General features: G+C 41.9%; 3 protein-coding genes across 5 annotated transcripts; 1 reads left to right on the top strand and 2 right to left on the bottom strand.

The window, feature by feature from the left end:
* Positions 1 to 1,483: 1,483 nt before the first annotated feature.
* Positions 1,484 to 6,009, bottom strand: LOC116211904. Of its 2 annotated transcripts, XM_031546477.1 has the most exons (4): positions 5,185 to 6,009; positions 4,589 to 4,860; positions 2,735 to 4,142; positions 1,511 to 2,642 (listed from the first exon to the last, which is right to left on the bottom strand). In XM_031546477.1, exons 2-4 carry the CDS (start codon positions 4,839 to 4,841, stop codon positions 2,435 to 2,437), a joined length of 1,869 nt encoding a protein of 622 aa, XP_031402337.1. In that variant the 5' UTR covers positions 4,842 to 4,860; positions 5,185 to 6,009; the 3' UTR covers positions 1,511 to 2,434. The 2 variants fall into 2 exon arrangements, with proteins under 2 accessions (XP_031402415.1, XP_031402337.1); XM_031546555.1 differs by lacking the exon at positions 5,185 to 6,009 and having other exon boundaries at positions 1,484 to 2,642; positions 2,735 to 4,246; positions 4,589 to 4,729.
* An 808-nt stretch (positions 6,010 to 6,817) lies between these two features.
* LOC116212348 lies at positions 6,818 to 8,822 on the top strand. The gene is made up of 2 exons (XM_031546944.1): positions 6,818 to 7,935; positions 8,030 to 8,822. The coding sequence occupies exons 1-2, from the start codon at positions 7,822 to 7,824 to the stop codon at positions 8,624 to 8,626; spliced, it is 711 nt and encodes a 236-aa protein (XP_031402804.1). The 5' UTR covers positions 6,818 to 7,821; the 3' UTR covers positions 8,627 to 8,822.
* Positions 8,823 to 10,897: 2,075 nt separating this feature from the next.
* Positions 10,898 to 14,683, bottom strand: LOC116212131 (meiosis regulator and mRNA stability factor 1-like). Of its 2 annotated transcripts, XM_031546772.1 has the most exons (4): positions 14,191 to 14,682; positions 13,521 to 13,836; positions 12,663 to 13,370; positions 10,898 to 12,568 (listed from the first exon to the last, which is right to left on the bottom strand). In XM_031546772.1, exons 1-4 carry the CDS (start codon positions 14,441 to 14,443, stop codon positions 12,349 to 12,351), a joined length of 1,497 nt encoding a protein of 498 aa, XP_031402632.1. In that variant the 5' UTR covers positions 14,444 to 14,682; the 3' UTR covers positions 10,898 to 12,348. The 2 variants fall into 2 exon arrangements, with proteins under 2 accessions (XP_031402632.1, XP_031402587.1); XM_031546727.1 differs by having other exon boundaries at positions 12,663 to 13,836; positions 14,191 to 14,683.
* Positions 14,684 to 15,595: the final 912 nt, after the last annotated feature.

The following is a 15,595-nucleotide window of genomic DNA, read 5'->3' as shown; positions in this document are numbered from 1 at the left end:
AAAAAAATTAAAAATTAAAAATTTTAAAATTTTTTAAAGAATATTTTAAATTTAATATTTAAATTATTTTTAATTTAAAATAATAAAAATTATTTTAAATTTTAAATTTTAAATTAAAAGTTTAAATTTTAAAATTATTTTTAAAAGTTTTTAAAATTTAAAAGATTTTTATTTTTTTATTTTTTAAAGTTTTTAAATTTTTAAAATAATTTTTTATTATTTTTCTAAATTTTTACTTTTTTTTTTATTTTACGCATTTTTATTGAACTTTTTCAAATTTTATTTTATCTTAAATGACGTGACGCACTATGATAGGTTTCACGTAATAAAAGTGACACATAAGAGGCGTCACATCAGCAAAATGTTAATAACTTCAAGGGCAATTGACGGAATGTGCTACATTGAAACTATTTTGAAATTTTTTATACTAATAAGTTACCAAAAAAAATATTTTAAATCAACTTGAAACATTCATGAAATTTTTTAAATCACTAGTGCAATTAATTCCATTTTACACTGATATCAAACGCGTATAAACCCTTAAATATGACCAGCTGGACTTCATAGTCAACGTCAACGAACATGTGGGGTCAATAGTACAGAGTACTTTAATGTGAATGGTCCACCTAATTAAAATAAAAAAAACTTAATTTTCAATTACTTATTTTCAGACCACGTCCAGCTAAAAAATAAAAATATAATAAATTAGTTATTTTCGGTTCATTAACACTAGTGTCTTTAGTTCATTGGTTCTTTGATGAATTCAGCCTTTGATAAGCTTGGTAACATGGACCCTTTGATAAGCATGACTAACTTACCAAATTATTGCGTGAAATACATTATGCTCACCCTTATGTTTCTAAGGATTTTATCTGTGAAATTATCATTCTCAGCCAAAAAAGAGAGAGAGAGAGAGAATTTATCTCTGCAACAGCACCAAATTTCTTTATCAGACAAAATGAAGATAAAAAGGTTACCATAAACTTGCCAATTAATGGCGCATTTGGTCCAATCTTGTCCATTGTAGACTTGGCAAGAGAAGACCTTTTTTCTTTTTTCTTTTTTCTTTTTTTGGTAGCAAATGAAATTATTACAGAAATTGGGTCAAATAAAATAAGATAAATTACACTGGTGGTCTCAAAAGTTTTATAAATGTTTCAATATAGTATAATTTTTTTTTGCTACTTGATGGTATAAAATATTTCAAAATTACTTCAGTATAATACAAATCGTTATCTTGCCATTGACGCTGTCAAGCCGACGCTAATGGTGCAAAATCGATTTTTGTGAGACGTTACATGATAGTGCAAAATGTTTTGAAGCTGTAACTTAATAGTACAAAATGTTTTACGTAAGTTACATGATGTTGTAAAATTTACAGTCTTGTGAATGACGGTTTGTATTATACTGTAACAACTTTGAAACATTTTCTACCATCAAGTAGTAAAAAATATTTTTTTACCATATTGAAACATTTATAAAATTTTTTGAATCACCAGTACAATATACCTAATAAAATAAAATGTCCAGTAGCAACGAAGCACGACACACTGATTATTGCTAGTACATCACTAACGAAAGTTGTCTACTGATTCAACATCCATAGCCATAACTCAGCCCAGAAAATTTACAAATATCACAACAGAACAGCCATCACCGGAAAATTTACAAATATCACAACAGAACAGCCTTCACAACGATAGTGTAAGCCTCCGCACAGCATTCAAATAACAAGCAACAAAAACCTCAGAACTTCTGCTTGATACCAAATGCCTGATGCTCCCTTTCATCGGTCACTTTTCCAGTGCAGTTTGTTTGTAGAACTAGGTAATGGAAATAGACCAACAGTGATTTGGATTCGCAGCTATCTTTGATCTCGATAATCACCGGAGAACCGTGACATGACAACAGTATCCGCGTTCTCTCTTCATTTCTGCATTGGATGGCCCTTTTTGGACGGTATTGACCACCTAGCTACAATCAGTGAGCCTCGCAGCTAAGAGAGCAGATCTGATGCTGGGTAAATGGGACAGCTTCGGAAGAATCATTCTCAACTCTTACAATCAACCAACCAATGCTTTCACTCCAGCAAGCGACTCCCAAGACAGTCCAGCATGTGCTATCATCCATGGCCTTTGGACATAACATGATAATGGTGAAATCTCCCACAAAATCACCCACCGGCGATAAGAAACAACCTGTCAAGGTACCTGCAAACCTATTCTATTACATTGATTTGACTACTGACTCTCCCTGCATGCAATACCTCATTGCAAGGAGAACCTTCTGAGATGATGGCAGAGGTCGCATTTGGTTAGTAGAAAATTATGCAGCATAAATTTACAGGGGCAACTCCTAAGGAAATTTTGTTGAATTGGCAAGGGACCTATCACCGATCAACCCCTTCATACTGCCAATGTCCTCAGAGCTTGCCCTATTCCCATGGAGAGCCGTCATCATCATTTTGTACTGCTGAACAAGTGTTCCTTGTATCCGGGAGAGTAATTTTCATTGGTTGCCATCCTGATGGATCAGGTGCTATCCATTTCTTCGCGGTTATTAACAGGTTTAGAATCCGGAGTATATCACCCAGAAGATGATCTTTCAAGCATATTTGCTTCATAACCAGACCTGCTTCATACCTGGAAAATTAGAAAGAAGGCAAGTTAAGAAAAATATTAGATCAGCAAAAAATCACAAACAGCTTTTCTGCAGACTAATCCCAAAAGCAGACCTGGACTGAGAAGACAGCATTGCAGATTGTCCTTCAGAGGATGCTAAGAACTTTTGTATCTTCACCCATGTTTCCTTGGAATAATTCTTTGGCTTACCTCCAAGAGGGTTCAGATACGTCCACAATTTCTCATTTTTATGGACGTACAACTGCACGGAACTACCCAAGTAATGCTTCACTATCATTTCCTGCTGGATGGCACTATATAGGGCCTTTCTTACATCAGTATTCCGATGTTTAGAATCTCCACACCGAACACAACCAACTATATTCTCTTTAGTTGGCATAACTTTCTCATTCTTTAGGGTGTTCAAGGCAAGTAAGATAACTCCAATAAGACCTTGGACATGCTCAGAAGGTTTCAGGTGTCCTGGGGTACCCGAAATGCCATTAGGAGGAACATCGGAAGTACCAATCCCAGAGGAAGTAGGAGGTGGATCTGTACTAATATGGTTCTTTTTGCTTGATCCATCATGTTTCCTCTGCGGTATGTTGTGGTTCTTACTTCCATCTTTTACACCTTTACCTTTGTTCTTGCCCTTTGTGGATTCACTAGCAGATGTCTGCTTTGGGTTTGAACTTTGCTGCTCGAAGTTGGGAGGCCTTTGAACTCTGCTAGCATGAGCACCGACGTTCAACATGCTAATGTCAGGGGGTCCTCGAGAAAAGTTGGCTCCATCGGGCCTAGGTGGCACTAGAGGAGAGGCACCGAAGTGACTGTTCAGTGGACACATGTTCCCCTGATTAATCGGAGGTTGCGCAGAAAAGTTATTGGGCCATACTGGCTGTGCATGATGAGTCTGATAGTTGCCTTGAATGTTACCGTTGTTCCAAAAAGGATCAAAATTAGCAGCATTAGGTGGTCCACCAGAGGGAACAACGGCAATATATGGACCTTGTTGACATGAGTTCAAACTGTTTTGACCTCCACGAATCCCAAATGGTGGAGGTGGGCCCATGGGTCTAACGGCAGGAGGACTCGGCATGCTAGGGTCAATGCCCCTCCCAGGATTGAAGTTTTGATTTCCCGAATGAAAATTGGGGTTTTCAGCGGCGAAATCCCCCGAGCGATGTGTTTGGGAAACACTAAAAACAGGAACCTGTAATGTCTCAGAGCTAGAAATATGACTGGTGTCACCGAGGTGCTGCAATTCAGAACTCGACAGGGGGGATCCCCCAGCCGAGAGACTGGTCCAGAGCCATACGCTCTTTGCGGCTGCGATTAACGGTGCAGATGCTTTCTGTGGCTGTGCTAGAAGGATGTTATATCGTCTCATGCGCAACTGATGAAGTGCATTGGAGAAGTCCCGGTCTCCGGAAATCAACAAATAGTTAGCAGGTGCCGGATTGTCCACGGCCCACAATAACATGTCCACCAGAATCTTCTTGTCGCTTGCATCTTTAACACCTGCAAATACACCATGCGTGTCATCGAACTGGTCGTACAGCACCAATTTCAGACATCAGCCGACAAGTTGGAGCAGATCTGATAATGGAGAAGCCCAGCAGCATCTTGCAGAAATAACAATCCTCGGAAAAATCAGCTCATGCAGATCCGCCGAGGACATTCAATTTTCATTAGATGGAGGGCAGAGTCAAAACTTTACACCGAAGAAATCAACATCATGCCGTAATTTTTGCAGGTACCACTTCATCCACAAGGGAAGACACATGTACGACAACCCCGTAGAAATCGAGAACCCATCAAACCATCAATTTCAAAGCCAAACAAAGGGAAATGCTGACACAATCCATTCTTTCTTCCCCCCCCCCCCCCCCAAAAAAAAAAAAAAAAGAACCCAGATGGGAAACCATCTAACCGAACCGATCGTCAATCGGACCAAAAGCCATTACCTGCAGGGACGTGATTAAGGGCGATTCCAGTACTAGAGAGAGCTTGCTGGACAGGGGAAGGAATACTGTTGGTGTCTCCATAGGCAGAAATGGATACCGGGCCTTTGTAATTGAGCTTGACGAGGGCGGAGCTTATGTTCTGGGCAATCGCGTGAGCATCGCACCCTCTGCGGACCTGACAGTTCTCGATATCCCACCACACCGACGTCTTCGCCTTCGAGTACTCCGCCTCGGCCAGGCCGCCGCCGTCCATTATTGACTGGATTCTGATGCTAAATCGGAAGATCAAGGAAGAAGGGTATGTATTATGTGTATATATGGGTATGAGAGAGAGAGAGAGAGAGAGAGTGAGTGAGCGCCAAGTAGCTGCTGCTTAAACGAGGACGAGGACTGAGATGGGAGTATGGAGTTGACTAAATGGGAATTGGGAGTAAGGCTTCATGGTGGAGAAGATGAGAGTAAAATCAGTTGTATCCTTCAAATTTATTGCCTCTCCCTCATCAGTCATTTTCTTTTCAAGCATGTGCGATGACGTTTCCTATGATTCCTTAAGATCGAAGTAAAGTCGATGTACAAAAAAAGAAAAGTGAAGCTACCGTTGGATTGCTCCCTGCCTCTCTCCTCCTTGTCTCTTAGGCCAGAAACCCTAAAACGTGCCGGTTGACCTCCGATCCAGTTGAGGGTCTAGGCACTCTTTCACGTGGTCGATCTTTGCTCAGTATAGTGAAGCCACTGTCACAGTCGCGGGTCTCGCTGGGTACCGGTCTTGTCGGTCGGGGGTCTCACCAGCGTCCCCCGGATCCTACCTTAATATTCACGAATCGACTGGGCTCAGTCGCCTCAATCCTAGTGTTGCTGAGCATTACCTCAGTCATGGTCCAAATGGCAATATTGGCTGACCTCAACCTCGGTCTAGGCGACGGCTCAGCCTTTCTACCTGCTCATTGTCGGCAGCCAGTGGAGTTGACGGCTGTCTCTGACATCTCAGACCACAGATCTGAGACGAAAACGGTCTCTGATGGCGTCCTGGAGGTGCGCAGTTGTCCTCCTCCTCCTCCTCTTTATTTCCAGCAGTGCTTAGAGGTGTTCGATGAAGCAGGCTCTCGTTTCTGCCTGGGTCGCACATTATCCCTCTCCGAGCAAACCTGTAGCGGAAAGTGAAGATGACCTTCTATTCCTTGGTTATCGTCAACTCCGACTGTCCACTGCTCGCCTCATAACCGGCCGACCGCCCCCTGACCAGCAGCACTAGCGGTGCAGCCGCGGCATCCTCCATCTCCCTATCTGTCTGACTCTCTCCCTCCTCGATGGCGGCTTCCATTCTGCGGACACCCTTCTTCGCCACTGTAACGAATCCCCGCCCTCCATTACAAGGGATCGTAGTCGAGCTTTACGTCCAGAATTATTGATTGATTATATATGTACACAAGCTCGCTCCAAATGTGAGTTACACTAATATTTTGAATAATAAAATCATATATAAAAAGGCACAAATGATATAAAACGCTGAGATATATATTCATGAATCCTTATTGGGAAATCCCTCCCCACCGATTTTCCTTCAAATTCACTTTATTTTTCACAAAATTTAATAACACAATTATTATTATATTTTAATTTTCTTTAATTTAATAATAAATTCTTTTACATATTTTTTTATCGATTATTATAATTAATTTATAATATTAAATTCTCTTAATTATTTATTTTTTTTATAAATTCAATTACATAATCATTATTTTTCATATTTCTTTTTTCAATTTAATAATAAATTCTTTCACATATTTTTTTAATATTATTATAATTAATTTTTTAATAATAATTTTTTTCAATTATTTTTATTTTTATCTTGTAAAATCAAACTATAACAAACTCTAAGGCTATGTTTGGCAAATGAGATTTGTTCAACTCTACTTTGTTTAACTCGCATAAAAACAAAATTGGCCGCAACATTTGAAGGAGCAGTGTGTCCCCCTCTGCTGCTTAGTTTGACTAGTCGTTTGATGTTTTTTTTTTTTGCCCCTATCGGTGTTAAGGCAAAGAGCCGTTGAAAGAGTAAAGACACAGCCGCTCCTCTCCATCTCCTCCTCCTTCCTGCATGTTCCCCTTCTTCCTTCTCTGCTTTGTCCGCATAACCTAGGCCGAAATCGGCGACATGTCTTTGTAATCGAGGTCGAAAACTGGCCGTTTACTGATTTGAAGTTATCAATTTCACCGATTACTGACTTATGAACGCGTTATTTGCAGAGGGCTGTTCGTCCGTGAAGGCTACCCTGTGCAAATTTGGTGCGAAGAACAGTGAAAAGCACAAGCTTTTCAGGAGTGATTCGCGAAGGACGTCCCGTCTGTCACCGGCTGCCAGAGATTCCCGACTTTGGTCGCTGTCGGGGCCCCCCTCTAATTCGCTGTTCTCCACCAGGGTTGGGGTTTAAGAACCGCAGAAAGTTGTTGTTTTGGAGAGGTATAGGCAGTGAGGTAACATCTTCTGATCGCTATCTCGATTAATGCTTTTGGATTGCAAAACTTGATGGAATTTCGAAGCTATCTGCTTAGCGAGACCTCCCTGGTCATCTGGTGCCATTGCCCTGTTAGTGTAAGGTGGCGTAGCTGTGTCAATTTCATCGATTTGTTTTTCATCGGAATGAATGAGCCTTGTTTGTTGTCCTTTCCGGAACAGGCCGAAGTTATGAGCTTGTTCTTCCTGATCTGTTAACAGAATGTTCCCATGTTGCTGTGGATTTGTGGTTCCGCCTATCTGTGCTTTTCTTCCTTGTCTGCTCAGTTAATTTGACTGCTTCGAATGTGGTTGCAAAACTATGCATTGATGCCATGGTCGTGGTTTAGAATTTTTGGCTTATGGCCGTTGCCATCTTACTGTGCATTCTGTGGGATAGGCATATGCATGTTCTTTGCATTTCAAGAAGCAAAAGACTAACTGATTTCGGTGTTTCATACTGTTGTCTATTGCTGCTAATAGTGCATTGTTAGGTGCATTGTTAGATCATTGTTATTATGGACCAACTGCATGCATTATGGCTCCTAAAGGCGAAAATATCATCGACTGGAGTGATGAAATGGAGTTCGCTTTCATAAACATAATGCTTGAGAAGCTGAGAAAAGCACACACTACAACATGGAAGCAAACTACTTGGAAGGAGATCACAACTGAGATGGTAAATCTATTTCCTGATCAACAACTGTGTTTGTAGAAGGTAAAGGACAAGCATCAGAGAATGAAGACAAATTTCACCCGATCCTCTGAAATAGTTAGGCATACAGGCGTTGGGTGGGATGCAGACACAAACACCATCACAACCGACCAAGATGTTTGGGATATGTTTGTAAAGGTACATTCTCATAAATTGTTTGTTCGGCTTCTATGGTTGTTTTGAATTAATTGTCACTGATCTTCTTTGAGTCATGCCGTACTTCATTGTACAGAAGAACAGGGCATACGGGGCATTTCGGAGCAAGGGCTGCAACCACTACGATTTGCAGAAGCAACTCTTTAGTTCTTTAGTGGCTACCGGTGCTCTTCGCATCTTCTCGACCGATCCACCTCCAACTTTAAAAGAAGAACGCCGATTAAATGAGGAATTCTTATCTAGGGGGAAGGGGAAGGGGAAGGGAAAACAACATGTCGACCTTGAAAAAGGCTCCGACGAAAGTGACGACCTTGTCCATGTTGTAGAGCCCATGATAACCGAGTCTCGACGTCGAGTGCTGAAAAGGCGTCTAAGCAAGACTTCACAAATGCAGGAATGCATGGACCTGTTCAGGGAGAGTTACACGAAGCAGCAGCCACAGAAAACCCCACCGTTGATAAAGAGAAGCAAGTCGGTAACGAGCCCTGAGAAACTTGAGAAGAATAGCATTGAAGAAGCCCTCGAGGAGTTGGTTAAATTGAAATCGAGAATCCCTCACTCCTTGTATGTGAAAGCCGCCAGAGCCCTCCTTGATCCGGGAGCGCGGAGGCTTTTCATGTGGTTCAAGGAGGACGATCGACAGGAGTGGATACTGCAGCTTTCTCATACTTGAAGAATTTGTGAACCCATCTTTATTTTTGTTTTTTAAAATTACTATGGTTTTTTTTTTATGATTGAACTCTTGTTTGTTTTGTGTGTTTTCTTTTGTTGATGATTTTCTGTTTGCATGTTAAATGGTTATGATTAATGTGTTTCACTGTTAACGAAGTGTTCGTGATCTTATGTCCACACCGACAGGCAATCATTTGTCAAACAGTGTGTCTCGTAATGCGTCGTCTTTGGGTTATGACAATAACTCTATTAACGACGAGCCTGATAGTAGGCGGGCGTTTTTCTACATGATGATGCAATATGATCAGCTCAATGATCCCGTTCCACGTAACAGGCCTTGTAGAAATTCAGCACTTCAAGGAAGACAGTACATTGTTGAACTACTAGGGAGTGACGTTCGGTGCTTCGAAAGTTTCAGAATGGAACCCTACGTGTTTAGAAATCTATGCGACACACTTCGATTGGGGTGTGGCATCACAGATACCAGTAGACGTATCACAGTCGAAGAGCAAGTCGATATGTTCTTGTTAGTTATTTCACATAGTATGCGATTTTCAATGGTGGTGGAAAGGTTTCAGCATTCGAAGGAGACGGTGTCACGATTTATCAAAAAAATTGCACGCGGAATACAACAATTATCACAAGATTTTATAACACCGCGGAATGTTGCTGAATGACGAAAGGTGGCGTTTCTTTAGGGTATGTTTTCTACTAATTTCATGCTGTATAAAACTGTTTTCGGTATACTATGTTCTGTACATGTAATTATGCGTTTGTCATGCAGCATTGTATTGGAGCTATCAATGGAACCCATGTCGTTGCATGCGTGCCACAAGCGAACAGAGTACTTTATCGCGATCGGAAAGCCGAGATATCTCAAAATGTATTGGCTGCTTGTTCACACGACATGATGTTTACATACGTGATGATGGGTTGGGAGGGTTCCGCACACGATTCAAGAATATTTTCCGAAGCTGCGTCAGCGGAAGGTTTTCCAGCACCGCGTGGTCGTGAGTATTTGTTTATACATGCGACGGTTTTCTATGAAATTGCAACTCTAATTTAATTAACTTTAATTTTCCTTATGTTCTTTGCAGAACAATATTATGTTGTTGATGCAGGATTTCCAAATATACCAAGATACTTGGCTCCATACAAGGGGGAACGGTACCACCGGAGTGATTTTCCTGGGCAAAATCCGCCAACAACGGAAAAAGAGCTATTCAATCAGCGCCATGCGTCAGTGCGTAATGTAATCGAACGTTGCTTCAGTATTTTGAAAAAGAGATTCGCCATACTAACTTTAATGACGAACTTCATACCTTATACACAAGGACAACTTGTCATTGTCTGTTTTGTTTTGCATAATTTTATACGCCGTAATAATTATCATAACAGATTATTTTTGGAGTACGGCGATACGTGGATGGATTACGTTGAATTTCGCAATCCTCCACTACAAGAAGGAAATAGAGTGGATATAGATATGAGTAGCGCCGAAATGAACGCTTTACACGATCGTATCGCTAATCGGTTATGGCGTACAGAGAGATGAGTGCGATGACATGCACTTACGTGTTGTATTAGGAGTTGTCTTATTTATTATTATGATGTGACAAATGAATTTGCACGCATTATATTAAATGACAAAAATGAATGTATATAATTACTTTTGTACGTGTCTTTAACGTGGTTGCTTTACTTTGTCAAATGTGCGAAAGTTTATCCTACTCCTCTGAAAAGTTGCGACATCTTCATGTGACAAAAGTCCAAGGAAAGCTGAAAAAGGAAAAAAAAAATTAACCCGAAGTGAGATTAGTATCGAATTATCTGAAAAAATAACACAAACCGGAGCACAAATTTGTCCATTTTTCATATTGTTATATTCCTATTCCTAAAATTAACGAAGAATAGGGCATTTGCTGAAAAAAAATCAACCGCCCATTGTTGAACGTGGGGTTATGCTGCAGGCTGGGTCCCACAGGAAGGAAAATGCTGGCCATTGTTGTCGGGTAGTAAACCAGGATTGAGCAGAGTTGAACAACACTTCATTTTCCAAACAGTCTCTAAACCGTTAATAAATGCATACAAGCCTCTACACTGTTACCAAATGCATACAAGCCCCCTCTTATGGGCAGCTGGACTTCATAGTCAACGAATAGGTGGGTTTAAGACTACGGGGTACTTTAATGCGAATGGTCCACCTAATTAAAATAAAAAACTTAATTATCAAATAGTTATTTTCAGACCACGTTCAGCTAAGAAATAAAAATAAAATAAATTAGTTATCTTCAGCTCATGAGGATTAGTGCCTTGAGTTCGATGGTTCTTTGATGACTTCAACCTTTGATAAGCCTGGTACCATGGACCGAGTTAGAACATGACTAATTTACCAAAGTCACGCTAAAATTTACAAATATCATAATAGAACAGCCTTAACAGGAACAGCGTGTAAGGAGCCCAGAGAAGCCTCCTCATAGCATTCAAATAACAAGCAACCAAAACCGCAGAACTTTCGCTTGGTACCAAATGCCTGATGCTCCCTCTCATCGGTCACTTTTCCAGTGCAGTTTGTTTGTAGAACTACATAATGGAAATAGACCAACAGTGATTTGGATCTGCAGCCATCTTTGATCTCGATAATCACCGGAGAACCATGAGATGATAACAGTATCCGTGTTCTCTCTCTTCATTTCTGCATTGGATGGCCCTTTTGAGACGGTCTTGACCACCTTGCTACAATCGGTGAGCCTCACAAGCTAAGAGAGCAGATCTGATGCTGGGTAAATTGGACAGCTTCGGAAGATTCATTCTCAACTCTGACAATCAATCAACCAATGCTTTCACTCCAGCAAGCGACTCCCAAGAGAATCCAGCATGTGCTATCATCCATGGCCTTTTGGAGATAACATGACAATGGTGAAATATAGTTCCCCCGATGCTGGGTGAATTGGACAGCTTCGGAAGATTCATTCTCAACTCTGACAATGAATCAATCAATGCTTTCACTCCAGCAAGCGATTCTCAAGGGAATCCAGCATGTGCTATCATCCATGGCCTTTGGAGATAACATGACAAGGGTGAAATATAGTTCCCCTGATGCTGGGTGAATTGGACAACTATGGAAGATTCATTCTCAACTCTGACAATGAACCAACCAATGCTTTCACTCCAGCAAGCAACTCCCAAGAGAATCCAGCATGTGCTATCATCCATGGCCTTTGGAGATAACATGACAACGGTGAAATATAGTTCCCCTGATGCTGGGTAAATTGGACAGCTACGGAAGATTCATTCTCAACTCTGACAATCAACCAACAAATGCTTTCACTCCAGCAAGCGACTCCCAAGAGAATCCAGCATGTGCTATCATCCATGGCCTTTGGAGATAAACATGACAAAGCCACTAGCTGAGGGTATAAGCTCTCGAGGCTGCTTGAGTGCACAAACTACTCCATCAGTTATCTCCCATAAAATCACCCGCCGGTGATAAAAAAACAACCTGTCAAGTTACCTGCAAACCTATTCTATTATATTGATTTGACTTCCGACTCTCCCTGCATGCAATACCTCATTGCAAGGAGAACCTTCTGAGACGATGGCAGAGGTTGCACTTGGTTAGTAGAAAATACGGCATAAATTTAAAGGGGCAACTCCTAAGGAAATTTTGTCGAATTGGTAAGGGGCCTATCACCAATTAACCACTTCATACTGCCAATGTCCTCAGAGCTTGCCCAATTCGCATGGAGAGCCATCATCATCATTTTTCACTGCTGAACTGGTGTGATTTGTATCCGGAAGAGTAATTTTAATTGGTTGCCATCCTGATGGATCAGGTGCTATCCATTTCTTCGCGGTTATTAAAAGGTTTAGAATCCGGAGTATGTCACCCAGAAGATGATCTTTCAAGCACATTTGCTTCATAACCAGACCTGCTTCATACCTAGACAATTAGAAAGAAGGCAAGTTAAGGAAAATATTACTTCAGCAAAAAATCTCAAACAGTTTTTCTGTAGACTAATCCCGACGAAGCTGACCTGGACCGAGAAGACAGTATTGCAGATTGTCCTTCAGAGGATCCTAAGAACCTTTGTATCTCCGCCCATGTTTTGTTGGAATAATTTTTTGGCTCACCTCCAAGAGGGCTCAGATACTTCCACAACTTCTCATTTTTACTGACGTACAACTGCACAGAACTACCCAAGTCATGCTTCACTATCATTTGCTGCTGGATGGCACTATGTAGGACCTTTTTTACGTCAGTATTCCGATGTTTAGAATCTCCACACCGAACACAACCAACTATATTTTCTTCAGTTGGCATAACTTTCTCATTCCTTAGGGTGTTCAAGGCAAGTAAGATAACTCCAATAAGAACTTGGACATCAGAAGGTTCTGGGTGTCCTGGGGTACCCCAAATGCCATTAGGAGGAACATCCGAAGTATCAATGCCAGAGGAAATAGGAGGTGGATCTGTACCATTATGGCATTTTTTGCTTGATCCATCATGTTTCCTCTGCGGTATGTCGTGGTTCTTACTTCCATCTTTTACACCTTTACCTTTGTTCTTGCCCTTCGTGGATTCACTAGCAGATGTCTGCTTTGGGTTTGAACTTAGTGGATCTGTACCATTATGGTTTTTTTGGCATGATCCAACATGGTTCGTCTGCGGCATGTTGTGGTTGATACTTCCATCTTTTACACCTTTACCTTTGTTCTTGCCCTTCGTGGATTCACTAGCAGATGTCTGCTTTGGGTTTGAACTTCGTGGATCTGTACCATTATGGTTTTTTTGGCCTGATCCATCATGGTTCGTCTGCGGTATGTTGTGGTTCTTACTTCCATCTTTTACACCTTTACCTTTGTTCTTGCCCTTCGTGGATTCACTAGCAGATGTCTGCTTCGGGTTTGAACTTTGCTGCTGAAAGTTTGGGGGGCTTTGAACTCTGCTAGCATGAGCACCAGGTAACGGTGATCCCCCAGCCAAGAGACTGGTCCAGAGCCATAAGCTCTTTGCAGCTGCGATTAACGGTGCTGATGCTTTCTGCGGTTGTGCTAGAAGGATGTTATATCGTCTCATGCGCAACTGATGCAGCGCATTGGAGAAGTCCCGGTCTCCGGAAATCAACAGATAGTTAGCAGGTGCCGGATTGTCCACCGCCCAGAATAACATGTCCACCAGAATCTTCTTGTCGCTTGCATCTCTAACACCTGCAAATACACCATGCATGTCAACAAATTGGTCGTGCTCTGATTTTCAGACATCAGCCGAGAAGTAGGAGCAGATATGATCGCGAAGAAGCACGGCAGCATCTTGCAGATCCGCTGAGGACATTCAACTCATTAGATGGAGGGCAAAGTAAAAACTTTACACCGAAGAAATCAACATCATTCCGTACTTTTTGCAGGTACCACTTCATCCACAATGGAAGACACATGTACGACAACCCCGTAGAAATCGATAACCCATCAAACAGAGAAAATGCTTACAAAATCCATTCCCCCAAAACCCACATGGGAAACCATCTAAGCGAACCGATCGTCAATCGGACCAAAAGCCATTACCTGCAGGGACGTGATTAAGGGCGATCCCGGTACTAGAGAGAGCTTGCTGGACAGAGGAAGGAATCCTGGTGGTGTCTCCGTAGGCAGAGATAGATACCGGGCCTTTGTAATTGAGCTTGACGAGGGCGGAGCTTATGTTCTGGGCAATGGCGTGAGCATCGCACCCTATGGGGACCAGACAGTTCTCGATGTCCCACCACACCGACGTCTTCGCCTTCACGTACTGCGCCTCGGCCAGGCCGCCGCCGTCCATTACTGACTGGATTATGATGCTAAATCGGAAGATCAAGGAAGAAGGGTACGTATTATGTGTGTATATATATATGTGTGTGTGTGTGTGTGTGTACGTACAGGGGAGAGAGGGGGGGAAGAGAGAGAGAGAGGAGAGAGAGAGAGAGAGAGAGCGCCAAGTAGCTGCTTAGACGAGGAAGAGACCGAGATGGGAGTATGGAGTTGACTAAATGGGAATTAGGAGTAGGGTTTGATGAGGGAGACGATGGGGCTAAAGTTCATGACAGTTGTATTCTTCAAATTATTGCCTCTCCTCATCAGTCAATTCTCTTTTCAAATTTTCATTTTTTCAAGCATGTACGATGAAGTTTTCTATGAGTCCTTAAAACTGAAGTAAAGTCGATGTACAAAGCCCATCAAAAAAAAAAAAAAAGTCCATGTACAAAAAAGAAAAGTGAAGCTACCGTTGGATTGCTCCCTGCCTCTCTCCTCCCTTTCTCTTAGCCCCGAAACCCTAAAATCGCAGTCTTGTTGCCGCCGCATCCGGCTCCATTGGGCACATCGGACATCACCGGCATTTGGATAAAAAAGCTAGGGTCCTCCTCTTTCTCCCGATTGTCTTCGTTCCCGGTGGCCCTTCTCTTTCTTCTCCATCTCTCCTCTTTTATTACCCATTTCCTTTTCTCAGATAGATGTGAGTGGTCTGTCGCCACTTGGACCTGCTGCTCCAGGTCACGTTAGGTGAATCCCTCGTGCCGGTTGACCTCTGATCTAGTCGCAGATCTAGGCACTCCTTCACATGGTTGACCTTTGCTCGGTATAGTGAAGCAATTGTCATAGCCGCGGGTCTCGCTGGCCACAGGTCTTGCCAGCCGCGGATTTCGCTGGTCGTGGGTCTCATCAGCACCCCTGTAATGAGTCCCCACCCTCCCTTACAAAGGATTGTACTCCTGGCCCAAGTGATCATACCAACCGCCTGTAGAACCGACCTTATGTGGCTACGCCATTTTTGTTGGTTTTGATAGGTTTTGTCTCCCTAATCATACTCGTTGATTTGAACCGATCAATGAAGTTTAGTACTTTGATTTGATAGTCTAGTTGTTTTTTCTTAGTTAAGTTGTCTCTGGTGTGAACCTATCAAAGGAACCTCGTTGAATTGGTTTGATTGTCGAGG

The sequence above is a fragment of the Punica granatum genome, chromosome 1, assembly GCF_007655135.1.
Source record: "Punica granatum isolate Tunisia-2019 chromosome 1, ASM765513v2, whole genome shotgun sequence".
Lineage (NCBI taxonomy): Eukaryota > Viridiplantae > Streptophyta > Magnoliopsida > Myrtales > Lythraceae > Punica > Punica granatum.
This window is presented reverse-complemented; position numbering and strand designations above follow the sequence as displayed.

What these genes read in the sequence shown, in the direction of transcription:
- LOC116211904 (XM_031546477.1), bottom strand. Translation starts at nt 4,841, where the DNA reads ATGGACGGCGGCGGCCTGGCCGAGGCGGAGTACTCGAAGGCGAAGACG. An exon ending in CCTTAATCACGTCCCTGCAG is followed by an intron (nt 4,143 to 4,588) that starts GTAATGGCTTTT and finishes GTGTATTTGCAG; the next exon opens with GTGTTAAAGATGCAAGCGAC. An exon ending in ATGCTGTCTTCTCAGTCCAG is followed by an intron (nt 2,643 to 2,734) that starts GTCTGCTTTTGG and finishes CTAATTTTCCAG; the next exon opens with GTATGAAGCAGGTCTGGTTA.
- LOC116212348 (XM_031546944.1), top strand. Translation starts at nt 7,822, where the DNA reads ATGAAGACAAATTTCACCCGATCCTCTGAAATAGTTAGGCATACAGGC. An exon ending in TTTGGGATATGTTTGTAAAG is followed by an intron (nt 7,936 to 8,029) that starts GTACATTCTCAT and finishes TTCATTGTACAG; the next exon opens with AAGAACAGGGCATACGGGGC.
- LOC116212131 (XM_031546727.1), bottom strand. Translation starts at nt 14,443, where the DNA reads ATGGACGGCGGCGGCCTGGCCGAGGCGCAGTACGTGAAGGCGAAGACG. An exon ending in CCTTAATCACGTCCCTGCAG is followed by an intron (nt 13,837 to 14,190) that starts GTAATGGCTTTT and finishes GTGTATTTGCAG; the next exon opens with GTGTTAGAGATGCAAGCGAC. An exon ending in ATACTGTCTTCTCGGTCCAG is followed by an intron (nt 12,569 to 12,662) that starts GTCAGCTTCGTC and finishes CTAATTGTCTAG; the next exon opens with GTATGAAGCAGGTCTGGTTA.